Here is a 15,819-nt window from a genome sequence, read left to right as displayed (position 1 = left end):
CCAAAACATAGCTGGAAATTTTTCTTCTTTTCTCTTTCATATTTATATTTAACAATTCAGATGCCACTTTTGGTTTGTGGGCCATACATTGTGCATCCCTGTTTTAGATGGAATTATCTAATTGGCAACTTTTATAAATATTTGTATCATATAGTGGATTCCAAGCATGGTGGAATATAATATGCATAAATGCAACATACTAGTCAAATAATTGTGACCATATTTTTAGAATGGATCTACTCTCCATATCTAGTGGCTCAAAAAGTGAAATCAACTGAAAAAGGGTATGCTTATACAGAGAAAATAAGTTTTTGCAATTTTGCATATTCTCTGCTCTAATTAATTGAGCATAGTTAAGGTTAATCATTTGAGATAGTATCTTACTACATGATAATCTTATCATTAAGTAAAGAGTTATTCAGACATTGTTTTCTTATGCATTGTAAACTAAATTTTAATTTTACACAGATCTACTTTACACAATTAATTTTACACAAATCTACTTTAAGACTTGACAGAAAAAATAATGTTCTATGCTAACCATAGTCTGTACTTATGATGCAGTGAATTTAAGGTGACCAGATAGAATAAGAAAGAAAATAGACATCAACATAAAGCAAATTTGTTAACCGTTTTATTAAAGTTATACATTAAAAACGAAACATAGAATTCCTTCCACTTAACAGTGTTGAGTATTGTTCTGGAATGGGACAGTACGAACGATAATTTAAAACAGCTAATTAATATCCTGATCACATTATTTGGAAGAGCTTTTTCAATTCCACCATCAATTGCCAGTCGGTTTTTTGAAGATCATCTCGGAAGTGTTCTTTGCACATATCTATTGACTGCCTTGATATCTAAAAGAAGGAAAGGGCGAAATTACTCTTAGATTAGTAAAGAACTTAGTAAGATATTAACAATTATATATAGTTGAAAACATTTATTTTCAAGCATAAACTACAAGAGTATATATATATATATATATATATATATATATATATATATATATATATATATATATACACACACACACACACATAACACTAACACTTTATAGCTGTTTTTCAATTAAATTAAATTTTCAACCAATTCTAATAAAATAAAAAAAAACAAACGATAATTTTGATATTGTAAAATTTAGAAGTACAAATTCCATTCATCAAAAGATTTAAATTTCTTTAATTATGTTCAACTAAATATAATTTAAAGATTCATTTAAAAATTAAAGTGAGTAATTTATAATAATAAAACTTTTAATTTCCCCATAGAGAAAAATACAAGGTCTGGCTATTAATTTCCAGGACTCATGGAATAACTCAGAAGAAAAAAAAGTTAAACACATAGCCATTTAATATTATTCGAAGTAATCCCCATCAGCTGTAATGCAGGTCTGTGCTCGGCTATACAAATTTCAGAAAGAAGTTTTAAAGTCCTCTTTTGGAATGCTCTTGATTAGTGACGTTACAGTTTTCGTGAAGGCTTCGACTTCCTGAAATCTTGTTCCTTTCAGTTAATTTTTCTGGTTAAGAAACAGGAAAAAGTGTGTGCTAGGTCTGGCGGGTATGGTGGATGCTGCGACTCAACGACACCATGCTGAGCTGAGAATCGCCTCACAGCAAACGCAATGTGTGGACGCGACCTTTTTCATTGCTTCCGTCTTGCGTACGAATTGTGAGCGGATCATTTTCCACGCTTTCGCGTTCGAAAGCTTTTTAAACCATTCAAAAGTTCTTGAGCGATATAATGCTTCCTTGCCGTAAACTTGTTTTAACAATTTGTAGGTTTCTGCAGCTGTCTTGCACAATTTGAAGCAAAATTTAATGTTAATTCTCTGCTCCATTTCACTTCGACAACAGGAATTTAAGAGCTCCGTTTTAATACGCCTTTCCACCAGAACCACTCACTTCAGAATGGCGCCGATTGCGCTGCACATGAGCAAGAAAACACTCTTCAATATTCAATCATTAGCACCATCTTCCGGCTTTTCTTTCTCCTACAGTTACGTCAGTCCTGGAAATTAATAGCCGGACCTTGTAGAATCCTACTATTAAAGATGACAAGACATAAAATTTCAAACATTTTATAATTTACAAATATTATACCTGTCTTTTAACTTTAAGACAAATTAATATTGTTATTTTTATAATATTGGGCAAATTAGGAAATTTAGCCAGTGGCCAGCTGTAATATTTTTAGCAGAGACTACTTTGCATAACAAGTGGCTACCTATAAAAAGCGAACAGATTTAAATGATTAAAAAAACTGTATCAATAAGCATTTCTTTTTAATCCTTTATCAATAAATGGTAAAAATTACAAGTAATTTTAGGAATGAACTATTCATAATTTCATATTTATTAAAAAAATAAAATACATATGGGGTGAATTTTTGAAAGGAATTAAAAAAAAAAAAAAAAGAGGCAATTGAGGACAGACAGGCAATTTTTTTAATTGCTATTTTTGTATTTGTTCATCCTGTAGCTGGTGGCGTCAATTAAATCTGCTTGATATTTTATAATGCTCAGAGATAAATAAGTTATTATTGATAACTGAAATCATCATGATCAGTGAAAGTTTCTGCTGCCCACTCCCAAAAGAAGGTTGTGTACTCTTACAATAAGATTTTGTCAAAAATTTCTTACCTTACTAACAACCATATCAGTATGATCAAAATGGCGTCCAAACATTTTAGGAGCTTCACCTCCACAGGGTTCTATTTTAATGCAGACCTCTTGGCCTTTTCGAGCTGAATCTATCGCTTTATGATTCACTTCAATTGTAGTAACTGTTCCAATATCTAGAAACTAAAAAACACAATTCAAGATCCCATTATACAAAGGAAAAAAATCTTACACATAGGAAGATTTATTTTTGATAGAATTTAAAATAAATTGAATCATTTCTTTTATTAAGATTGATAGATATAAAAATATATAAATTTAAAAGCCTGAATTTAGCAGCAGTTTGAACCTATCATATTTAAGCTTCAAGAAACACAATTAAGTATTTACAGTTTATATTAGTGTTACAAATATCAATGCGGCTCAATGTTTTTAATCTTGTTTAAAAAGAAAATTAACATTTGATCTAAAGAAATACTATTAAGTAAATATTTAAAATAAAAATAATGAGAAACAAATAAAAAATGGTATCACAAAACTTTCTGCTCTAAGCATGGGATTTCAAATTAATGTAAGTCATTTCGCTAGTTTAAAGTTAAAAAGGTTGTTTTTCATTCACTATTGTCACATGAAAACTTATATATTTCTGGGTGCTCTAATTTGAAATGAATAAATTCTAAGATATAAGTTGATCCTTATCTTGTAAACATCTATTAGTTATTTACAGTTTTAGTTAATCTAGATCAATATTTAGAATGTTTATTCTTGATATTTCACAAAATCACTTTCTGAAACTAATGCTTACATTGTTCAGTTTTTCTTGGACCGTATGACAAGTCATGCGACGATGTTACAGTTGTAGTTGGCTCTCTATCATTTATCACTGTCACTCTAGAGACCATTCTTCCAACTATCCCCCTTTTTCACCCCCTAAAAGTAACACCTTGTATGGCATAGTTAAGACTGATTTTACCAGTATGGATTTTTTATTTTGGTATGGCGTCCTCTTAAGCTAATTTTGAAAATTGCACAAAGCATCAAAATGAAGAAAGGCCACATGTTTTATGAAAATGAAAAGCTTTACTGATCTAAAAAGTACTCAGCCATTTATTTATATACTAAATTATTTATCAGGACTCATAAAAAATTTGTAAAGATTGAAAATTATTGATTTTAATAATATTAATCTAGGTGGAGAAATCTCACCAAACTGGTAATTTTTCTACATAACTTGTAATATATTTAAGTTATTTGTCCGTTCTAAAGGTCAGATAATTTTTACAGCAAGATTAAATATATTGTGTAAAATTATAGCTTTGCTCAAGTGTATAGCTTTGCTCAAGGCATTTAAATATGGAATTTTCCTTTTCTTTGGTGAAAAAGCTTTGAAAAACACTGTTTACAATTTGTTGATATAGTAAAAATTTGAAAAAAAGACAAAAGTATTATAGTAATTTTCAAAGTGTCATTAGTCAAGGTGATCAAAATAAACTTACTTCTTTGGATGGTACACACAAGGGTGTTCCTTCTTTTAATACTCCAGCTTCAATAGATACTCCCACAACAATAGGATCACGAGAATTGAAGACAAATTGAGGCAGGATTTTCAATTTACAAGGGAATACTGCAACACTTTTATACATTTCTCTATTGCGCTCTTTAATTTCAGTTCTATAATTCACAAACATGTCAAAAAGGTGATAAATTATATTGGCATGAAATATCTTGATATTTAGATAATCTGCAAGGTCTTGGGCTTCTCTTTCAATTCTAACATCAAATGCAAGGATCACAGCGAAACTAAAATAAAGAGAAATACATTCAAATTCTAATATTAATTAGAAATACAACACTGATCAAAAATTCGGTTTGCAACCATTCATTAAGAGACTGTTTGATGCCCAGATATACTTCAAACAATTGAGTCCTTTGATTTCAAAATTAGCTAGATCTATTTTTTGTAAAATTAAAAAAAACTACATTTTTTTTTTAAATAAGCAACACAAATATCAAATAAGATTGATACTCTTTGTTTTTAAATTTTCCATCACTCAATAAACAGAATAAAATAATAAAAGTTAAAGATAAATACATTTATTTTTATAATCCACAATCATGTCAAGCTTAATCTAAAATTTTTATTCTTTCGTTCTAAAAAAAATTGAATGTTTTTCACAATAAAGACTATATTAAAATAATTATGAGCTTTTGTCTTTGCTAAAACTTTAAAAAACATTTCATTAAATTCGAATGTCTGATAGAGAGAGACTTTTTGTTTGATCTGAAAAAATTTTTAAAACCAAGGGATTAGGTTTGGAAATTAAATATTTCTCTTCACCTACAAAGAGTACTAGGAATGAAACAGTAATTCAAATTAATACAGGATTCAAAAGAAAACTCACATTTTAGCCACATAAAGTTAATGTTTTATTTTTGTTTTCAGATGATATGACTGAATCAATCTTTAAAAAAGTAAAAAAGATAAATAATTTAAAGACTTTGAAAAATGTTCATTCTTAATACAATCAAACTAAAAGCATTCAAGTTTCTAGAATTACTACAGTTAAAAAGATTACATCAACAAAAATAAAAACCCTTGAACAATATGCCCGAGACAAGTTTTTATTTGTCCATTTGGAAAACTGTACTTCCATAGTCGACATGAAGCATTTAGGATTTGCAAATTTACAAATGTATAAAGTAGTTTTCCTATTAAGCGGTTCATTATATTTGAATACATATTAATAAGGTTGCTATGACATGATAAGTATAAGAGAGAAGAATGAAATGTTAACAAAAATATGAGAAAAACTTTCTTCTCTTAATGAATAAACACTCTTGGCAATGGAGTACTACAATGGAATGGCCAGTTTTTATAGCGATTGCCAACACGTTTACTGTCAAGGACTTTTTACGTAATAAACAAGCAGTAATTATTAAACAAATACGTAGGAAATAAAATAAACACAGTTAGAAAAAGTGTAAACTTACGTAGGGTCATGTTCTAACATAGCAGATGCCTTCATTACATCTTTTTTTGTAACAGGACCAATACGAACACCAGAAACCTTTAGAAAAGAGAATTTAATTTACTTAAATATGAAACACCAAATATATTACACCAGCTTTGAAAATAACAAATTTCCTAAAAAGTCAGCATATTTGATGAATTTTAGTTGAGGGGAAGATTATTTTGAAGGTGAAATAATGTTTATTTATTTTTGTATTCTACAAGTACATTCCATGATCTGAGATAACAGTTTATTTTAAATAAGTAAAAATGAAATTGATCTAACTTAAAACAAAGATATAAAAAGTTGAGTATTTAGCAAAACTTCAAGTAATTTAGTCTATCATAATAGAAAACATGTTTTGTAAATCACAAGCTTTATTGTTATCTAAAAATGTAGAAATAAGAATTGTAGAAATAAGTTGAAAATGTATTCATTCTTTTTTCTAGATACAATTTAGAACAAAACAATTCAAACTTTGAAGCATGTCCAACAATTTAAATTTATGACAGTTCAACTTATAATATATTTATAAATTCAATTACTCAATAACATAATAAAAACTCTCAATTTCCAGCAAATATTTTAATATTGCTATCTTTACCCACACATGTATAAGCTAAAATTTTCACTTTTAATGTAAGACATAATTTTAAATATTTGTTGGAGAGAAACTAGAACATAGTCTAAGATTACATTCAATACTATTGGGTTAAATTTTTTTTTTTTAAAGGTTAAAAACACAAATAAAAAACTTACTGGAATTTTAGATTCAGTTAAAAATTCCATGAGTGCCTCTAGTGAACCTAAAGTAGAAGTTTGCACATAAACACCTGTACCTGTAACTTTGATAGAATTCATTGTCTCTTTAAACATTGATGCCATCTCTTCCTGAAAATCAATTTAGTGAAATTTATGTTAGTTGAAAAAAAACATCTTGAAAACATACATTTGCTTGTAAAGTTATAGAACATAAAAAGAGAAAACTCGAAATTACCATTAATATTTTAGTTTCATCAGCTCTCTTTGGAACAAGTATAGGAAGACCAGCAATTGCTTTCTCTAAATCTTTAGCACATATTTTAACCCCTTGAGCTCCTTCCACTTCTCGATGCTCAAGAAATTGAGTCTGAGGAAGAAAAATGTTGACCATGAATTAATATATATGTAATTTTTAATGCAAGGGAGAAAAAAAATAGTAGCAATGCTTAAAAAAAATTTTTTTGTGAGAAAATAATGCAGGCTGCGTAGCCAAATTATTCAACAAAAAATAGGCAACTTTTAAGCACTCAAAAAAATGTTTTTAAGTACTTTAAAAAAATATCATAACTAGGCAGGGTCGGAAAGTTTGTGACAATTGAGAGTTTTATCTTGTTTCAACCGTCATGTCAAAAAAAAAAAAAAAAACTTTTGGCATTATTTTTGACAGTTGTTAAAAATCATGAAATTTTGAATTGTGTAAAACGAATGGTGTTTTCATACGCTACAGACTGACTATACTCAGAAATAGATTGGGTTTGAATTAATTATGGAAATGCTGAATAGAACAATGTGAATTGTGTCTTTTTGCATAATTAATCAACATAGTAAAGGAAAAATCTCATTTAGAAAAAGGAAAATTAAACACTTTCAGGTTTGGGCTTGATCTTTTCTTCATTTGCTTGTCGAGGAGGCTATAAAAATTATTAATTTACTATTTTTATTACTTAGATTTTGGTTTTTATTTGGAACTGAATAATAATTTAATCATACTGAATAATTTTGAGCGAATAAAAACAGATCCTACTCACTGCCGGATGTTATTAAAACTTTGATAGTGATACAGTGTCAGAAAATCTCAATATTTCATGCTATGCTGTAAAATATTTTTTCTATTTAACAAATTTAATTAATTTTACATTTAATATTTTTATAACTCAATTGAAAAAAATACATTTCCTTAAATATTTTTATTAATAGCAACTTTAAAAAAATAAGTTAGTAAAAACATAATATTTGATTTGCTAAGTATAGTAAGGCTCGATTCATGTGACAGGATTATTTTCAAGAATTATCAATATATTTATTGTAAACAATAGTTATCCTATCATTTCATGGACCCTAGGCATTACGAATGATAATAGCAATACAAAACAAATGAAATGAAACAAAAATACGACCACCGAAGCCGACGTCTTCAGGGGGTACCGGCCCCGGTAGCCATTAAAAACAAAACCATTTCTATTTGAGGGAGAAGCAAAAGCTTAAAATATCTCCCTCAGTACCCCGATGGTTTTGTATAGAGGTCCAGGAAAAACAAGATACATTCAAAAGAATAAACAAATTACGAAAAGAAAATCAATAAAAATCATCAGAAAATTAAAAACTCACAGTCACAGGTCAAGAATCAACTTCAAAAGCGGAGGAAAAGAAAACACTAAAAACTGAAAAACAACGCCCCCTATAATAATGCGCAGTAAAAGTTTAAAAATGATATGAAAAGGTCAGGAGAAGGAGATACGTAGATAAATTAATAGAATGCTTAACTGGGGCTGCTCAGTTAAGACTAGAATTGCGCCCTGTTAAAAGAAAAAATATAAAAAAAACCTAAAAACCATCAATCATTTTTTTAATTAAAAAATTAACATTACAAAAATTAAAAGGAAAATCATTTTTACTCAAATTATTTAAAAAATTATCCACAGCTTCTCGAAAACTTTCAACATTATTACAAATTTTCTTGATCCTAACTAATTGCGAAAAAACAAGATTTTTGAATATTTTACTACACAAATTAGTTTTAAAGTTGCAGAAAAAAATAACATTAAAATTAAAGGCTTTTCTTTTATCAAACACACCAATTTTAATAAAATTGTTAACAATATCAATTTTAAAATCTAAATATTCAATATTAAAGCAATTTTCATTAGTTTTTTTCAGGACCAAATCACCAGGATAAATTGTATAAATAAAATTAAAATCGTCACAATTAAACAAAATCAAATCATCAATATATCGAAAAATTAAAAATATAATCGAAAAATTAAAAATATTGAAAAATTATTTTGTTTTTATTTCATGCTTCAGGTGTTTTTAATTAATTTAAAGCGTCAAAGGGTTTTGTTGGATGTCTAGGTTTTATATGTCTAATTTAGTATTTCCTTTTAGGTTAATTTTAAAATAATGCAAAGTACAATATATAATTATTTTATGGCGCCTGGCTCGTCGCGCGCCCAAACAAGGAGCACTGAAGTTAGTCTTGACTTAGGGATTACTTCGGACAAAAAGTTACTAAGTCAAATATTTTGTTTAAATAAATTTAAAAATATAAAAAAATTTAAAAAGTTTAAGAAATGTTGTAATAAAAAATGTAAAACTTGTCCTTTGGCTGATAGTTCTCAAATTGACAGTCATTCTAATGTATTTTTTTGTAAAAGTATTAATATTATTTATTTAATTCAGTGCAATTGTTGTAATTTGTGTTATGTTGGTCAGACAGGTCTTGAATTTCATAAGCGGATTAATTCCCACAGATCAGCTATAAAAAATTTTAATAATAGTAATTGTTCCACGGATTATGAAATTTTACATTTTCAATTTCATGATTTTAATAATGTTACTCTTTTTATTTTGGATTTTATGGAAAATTTAGATAAAAGACTTGATTTAGAAAATATTTACATTGGTAGTCTTAAGACTCTTTTTCCTTATGGATTAAATAGTAAATTTAATGGGGAAGGTACTGTTAATACTGAAGATTTTTGTATTTATAATAAATTAAAAGTTTTTGATTTTCCTGGTGTTTGTGATTCAAAATTTAGAAGTAAAAGGGGAGGTGGAAAAGGTAAGGGTAAATTTATTGAGTTTGATGAGTTTTCGAATTTTTGTAACTTACCTGTTAATTTGAATAATATTTTCACTATTAGGAAATATATTTTTGGTTTTAAAAATAAAATTTTAAAAAATTACCTTATTAAATTTGGTTCTAAAATTAAATTTGATACTGAACTTGTTAAATTTATAGTTTTGGATTTAATTAAATCAAAAATTGGTGTTAATAATACTGATTTGCTTTTTAATAATGTTTCTAAAGTCGAAAGGGTTTTTTGTACGATTAATTTTCATGATAAGAATTTTGAAAATGCTAAGTTACCACAGATTATTCATGGTCTTTCTGATTTCTTTCCTTTAGAACAAATTAGAGTTACTGCTGCTTTTAAATATTCTTCTACACTTAGGAAAAAGGTGTGTAATTATAATTTTTTAAGTCGAAATCTTAATTGTATTTCTAAATCTGATTGTTATTGTAATGAGGAGGGTTTTTCAAAATTTATTGATAATGATTATGGACATGTTATTACCGGAAATTTGGAAATTGTGGGTGATCAGGATCTAATTAGCATTTTAAGTAAGGGTTCAAAATTTAGAACCAGAGTTAAGAAGAAAAAAGAAGATTTTATTTTATCCATTAAAAAAGATCTAGATTTTTTTATTGCAAAAATTTCCAGAAAATATCATTGGCCTGTTGAGGGTTTTTCTGAGTGGAAGGCTAAAATTATTGAAAGGGTTAGATTTAATTTATTTAATACCAGTTTTAGTTCTTTTCCTAAAGGTACTTTTATTGATTATGATTTATCTAGAAAAATTAAAAATCTTAAGGATAAATTCATTGTTACTGTTGTAGATAAAGCTTCAAATAATTTTTGTATTATGTGTAAATATTTTTTTAAAAAATTGATTATTGGAGAATATAATGCAAATAATACCTATTTAAAGTTAAAAGAAGATAAAAAAGTTATTGAAAAAAGAATTATTGCATTTAGTAAAAAATTAAAATTTAAATTAAATAGGATTACATTTCCATATTTATTTCCAATAGTTAAATTTCATAAAAATCCAATTAAATTTAGGTTTATAGCATGTGGTACTAATAGTTATAATTCTGATATTAGTAAAAGGTTTTTTTGTTTTTTAAAAATTATTTTGCTTAAAATTAAAAAGGAGAAAAATATTATTATTGAAAGTAATGTTGAAGTTTTGGATTTTATTAAAAGTAATGATATTTCCAGCATTAACACTTTTGATTTTGAAAATTTGTATACCAGCATACCACATGAAAAAATTATTGAGATTTGTGAAGGTATTTATGACAAGTATTTATTTGATGAAAAAATTGATAGGTTTAACTGGTTAGATTTATGCAAGTTTAATCTTTTTGAGAATGTTCTTTTTAATGGTTTAGATTTTTATAAACAAATTATTGGAATTCCACAAGGTAATTCCTTTTCTGGGGCTTTTGCCAACATTTTTTTGCACTTTTTTGAGGCTAAATTTCTTGAACATAAAGTACTTAATGCTTTCCGATATATTGATGATTTGATTTTGTTTAATTGTGACGATTTTAATTTTATTTATACAATTTATCCTGGTGATTTGGTCCTGAAAAAAACTAATGAAAATTGCTTTAATATTGAATATTTAGATTTTAAAATTGATATTGTTAACAATTTTATTAAAATTGGTGTGTTTGATAAAAGAAAAGCCTTTAATTTTAATGTTATTTTTTTCTGCAACTTTAAAACTAATTTGTGTAGTAAAATATTCAAAAATCTTGTTTTTTCGCAATTAGTTAGGATCAAGAAAATTTGTAATAATGTTGAAAGTTTTCGAGAAGCTGTGGATAATTTTTTAAATAATTTGAGTAAAAATGATTTTCCTTTTAATTTTTGTAATGTTAATTTTTTAATTAAAAAAATGATTGATGGTTTTTAGGTTTTTTTTATATTTTTTCTTTTAACAGGGCGCAATTCTAGTCTTAACTGAGCAGCCCCAGTTAAGCATTCTATTAATTTATCTACGTATCTCCTTCTCCTGACCTTTTCATATCATTTTTAAACTTTTACTGCGCATTATTATAGGGGGCGTTGTTTTTCAGTTTTTAGTGTTTTCTTTTCCTCCGCTTTTGAAGTTGATTCTTGACCTGTGACTGTGAGTTTTTAATTTTCTGATGATTTTTATTGATTTTCTTTTCGTAATTTGTTTATTCTTTTGAATGTATCTTGTTTTTCCTGGACCTCTATACAAAACCATCGGGGTACTGAGGGAGATATTTTAAGCTTTTGCTTCTCCCTCAAATAGAAATGGTTTTGTTTTTAATGGCTACCGGGGCCGGTACCCCCTGAAGACGTCGGCTTCGGTGGTCGTATTTTTGTTTTATTTCATTTGTTTTGTATTGATACTTTTTTCTGAAATTTCTGCTGCTTTTTAGCGCGTTTTTTTCAAAGAAGTTTTTTCCTTTTGATCTTAATTATTTGTGTTTTCTTTCAGTATGATAATAGCAATAGTATTATTGTAACCGATAATTATGAATTGTTGATTATTGCCACAATATAATCACTGTTAATGAGCTTAAACTAAATATTTACAATGAGACTATTCACAATATATTTTATTTTATAACTGGGGTAGAACAGCCGACCTAATTCTGAATTTACAACTACCAATGTTCAACTATGTAGCCTTGCAATTTTGAACTCCATCCAGAAGTCGAGTGAACTCCTATATCAACCATTGGGAGAAATTTGCCATTGCAGAGAACTTTTTGATGGAACTGACCTGCATTGGAGTTACATAAGAGGAAAACCACGAAAACTTCCCATGGTCAACCTGAAGGCAAGGGGACTCTAACCCATGATCTGTCTACTACCACTGAGGACATCTCTGTGTTAACACTGGGGTACGTGCAAGCCGGGTGCAGAATTCGAATTGTACCGGGGCCACCTCATAGGGAGGCAAGTGCTCTATCCCCTAAGCCACTGCGGCTTATTCGCAATATTAAAAAATATCAATATTTCACAATATATTACTCCGCCATATAACGCATATAAGCCCTTCAATACTTGAAAAAAAATCATAGCACTGCTTGAAATATATTACATTGTTAAGCTCTAGGAACAAACATTATTGCTTCAATATTTTTTAGAAGAATAAGAAATTCAACTTATTGCACATCAGTACATAAAGTGTTATAAAAATCCAACCTTACAACTCTACAAGAAGTTCAATGAAAGGAGTAAAATTGACTTGTTCTTTATATTTTATTTTCTAAAAGACTTAAGAGTAAATACACAAAGAAAGGCAAATGTAATTGTATCAAAGTTTAAAGGTAAAGCAGCTTTTTTTGTTGTTGATAAAAACACATCAATGTTCCAGAGAAATTGGTCTTTATTATTATTTATATTGATTTGATATATTTACTGAATAGTCTTGAGTAGAATGAAACAAATCCTACCGATGAATCTTATAGTGGTTTGCATTGATATTATATTTAGTGAATGATATCATAGTAGGCTAAATTATGATAATTAGACAAAACATTACACACCTTTGGCCTTTTTGTTACTGCCAAATGCACATTTAGCTTTTGAGATAAAATATATTAAATATTATAAAGTTATTTTGAAAGCATAAAATTAAATTTTTTTTTATTTCACTAAACGGCTGCAAGTAATAAATTAAAAATTAACTTTTTATAGCATACTAACTTTAACCCTAAGTTCCTTGAGAGGTTGTGGCATCAGCAGTGATCGGATCTGTGTACACATTGGTCCATCAAATCCTGCAAAAACAATACTGTCTCCTTCACGTAATCGCCCATTAACTAAAATTGAATCCATTGTATGTCCAAGACCACTGATAGCTTTCACCTAAAACAATTTACTGGAATTATTATTTCATAGTAAAACTTTAAAATAAAATAAATAAAATTTATTTATTTACTTGCATTTTTATGGTAAATGAAAAGCTAGCAACTTAATCCAGATCATAATTTCAAGCCTTTTAGTTTAACTACCCACTTTGGAAGACAAAAAAGGGTTTAACACTCTCAAGAGAATCTTTGTTTTCTCTTTTTAAGTCATTTAATATTTTCAATATAATACAGTTAAAGCCATCTGGTTAATTTATTGAAAATATATGTAAATGATTAATGCATTTATATTAGAAACTTTTAGTTTTATGCAAATTTTGGTGAAAATATAAAATTTACTTTGTAGTTTAAGTTAAATATTAAATAATTTATATTGGTTTGTGAAATAAACAATTGTTCATGAACGTAATCAGGTTGACTTCCAACCCATAATTTTTGTTTCCAGTACATCTGATAGTAAATTAAACATATTTTAAAATAAATTTCAGACAATTATGTTTTAGAAGTAATTGATAAGAAATTTAAAGTTAAATATATTTTCTTTAATCTTTATAGATTTCCTTAGTTAAATATAGCTTTTTATCATATTAACAAATTAGTAAACACATAAATTAAAAATAGTTCAAATCAAAAGTTTAATTCTTTACAGTAAGTTTGTAAAATGTACTTATAGAAGTAAATTTTAAAAATCAGAATCTGTTTTAAAACAATCACAAGAAAAATACAAAAAAAAAAAAAAAAATCGCTCATTATTATTCTAGTATTAAAGCCACTGTTGCCACTAACTTATAAGTATTGTACCTCACATACTGATGCTTGAATAAAGTCATGGTAAGAAATTTCAAAGCCACATCATTGGTCTCATTGAAAGTTTGACCTTTGTGGTGAAATAAACTGGTTTAATAAGTGAATGTGAAGAGCTTTTTGACTACCAAGTTTATATTTCAAGCTTTCAAAATAAATTTTTTTTTGCACTGCATCAAATTGATCATTTTATGTAAATAATAATTAATCATTTTGTTAGCAGGGGAAGTGGGTTGATTTGGTTGAGCTAAAGAAATATAAAAGTTATAATTTGCGTTGTTTCACTCCTTTTTATAATAGTACTAGTTTATTTTAGTTTGTACATCAAGGTTTCCACTTCTATTAAAATGAAGCATATTACATTATTATTAAAAAAGCACCACAATTTTAAGACTTTATTTTCAAAAATTTATTAAAAAATTATGGTGAATCCTTAATCTAAATATTCCAGAGAAGGTCAATAACTTTAGATAAATAAGATCATATTTCATGCTGAAATTTAAAATTATTAATTTAGAGGTAAATTTAGAATTATTAAAAAATTGAAATGCTGTGTTAATCAACACCAAAAAGTAAAAAAGAATGTAAATTTAGAAATATCTTTTCCAATCGCTGATAATAAAAACTTACTGCACATAATGATGAGAACATTAATAAAAAGATACTTTATATATATCAGAACTAAAAAAAACATAGATTCTAACCTCTAAGACTGTAGCTTGTAATTCTTCAGAAAACATGAGACGTTTTGCCATCATAGATTGTGTAAGTTCAACAATGAGAGCCTGTAAGTTACCCATTCCTTCTCCAGTAAGGGCAGATGTGGGCACCATTGAAATATATGAGCGAGGGTCTTGGTTTTCATAATAAAGGACAACATTCAAAGACTGAAAAGAATTAAAAATATATTAAAAAAGTTTTTTTTTTAATGGAGGGAATTCTTTCTTGTTTATTAAAATAAAAATTGTAACATCATAACATGATGCACATCCTGTTAGCAATGCAATAACAAATATGAAACGCTGAACTTAAAATGCAAAAATATAGATTAAGAATCAAAATTGCACTTAGGAGATGACATGTCTCGAATTATTTTACTTAAAATAGATATAGAGTTTTATGAAATGAATATTCTACACATATATAAAAAATTGCTGCCAAAAAGGAAAACAAAAACTTACACAAAGTATGAATTGCTAATTTATGTTTAAAATAGCAAAAAAATAAGAATATTATTGAAAATTGGCAAATCATTATTGAGGAAGGCAAGGCTAAGAACAGGATTTTAGAAACAACTTCAAGTTTCAGCGAACAATCAAAATGGTTTTGACATTTTTTATAATAAATCTGTGAATTCAATAAAATAAATTGAATAATCATTTAATGGCATATATAACAACTAAAAAACTAAAATTTTGATATTCTCAATATCTTAAAATCTGCAATAATAATGTCTGCAATAATAAAGTAATTAACAAAATTTAAAACTAAATTTTGTCAAACTGTCAGTTATTTTTGGGCCAGTTTCCAAAAGTCTTGAATGATGTGTGAATCAGAAAGGACAGAGGGATTATAACATGGTGAGTTGCTTATATCCAGTAATGTTAATAAATATCAGTTAAGGAAATGACATCATGCATGTTATTTTAAACAATGTAACTTATTACATATTGATTAAATACAAAACATCTAAG

General features: G+C 27.3%; 1 protein-coding gene across 1 annotated transcript in view; it reads right to left on the bottom strand.

Annotated features, from left to right (window-relative positions):
* Positions 1-612: 612 nt before the first annotated feature.
* Positions 613-15,819, bottom strand: part of eIF5B (eukaryotic translation initiation factor 5B) — a 35,933-nt gene continuing 20,726 nt past the window's right edge. The window contains exons 15-22 of the mRNA XM_087161236.1: positions 14,830-15,012; positions 13,158-13,319; positions 6,632-6,763; positions 6,394-6,525; positions 5,615-5,691; positions 4,120-4,423; positions 2,645-2,806; positions 613-860 (exon numbers count right to left, since the gene is read on the bottom strand). Coding sequence (XP_087017362.1) covers positions 753-860; positions 2,645-2,806; positions 4,120-4,423; positions 5,615-5,691; positions 6,394-6,525; positions 6,632-6,763; positions 13,158-13,319; positions 14,830-15,012 — 1,260 coding nt within the window. The 3' untranslated portion in view covers positions 613-752. The remainder of the gene's footprint in view (positions 861-2,644; positions 2,807-4,119; positions 4,424-5,614; positions 5,692-6,393; positions 6,526-6,631; positions 6,764-13,157; positions 13,320-14,829; positions 15,013-15,819) is intronic.

Source organism: Parasteatoda tepidariorum, chromosome 1, assembly GCF_982258835.1.
Source record: "Parasteatoda tepidariorum strain Cologne lab strain chromosome 1, Ptep-v5.0, whole genome shotgun sequence".
NCBI lineage: Eukaryota > Metazoa > Arthropoda > Arachnida > Araneae > Theridiidae > Parasteatoda > Parasteatoda tepidariorum.
Note: the sequence above shows the minus strand (reverse complement) of the source record. Positions and strands in the feature narration are given on the sequence as shown.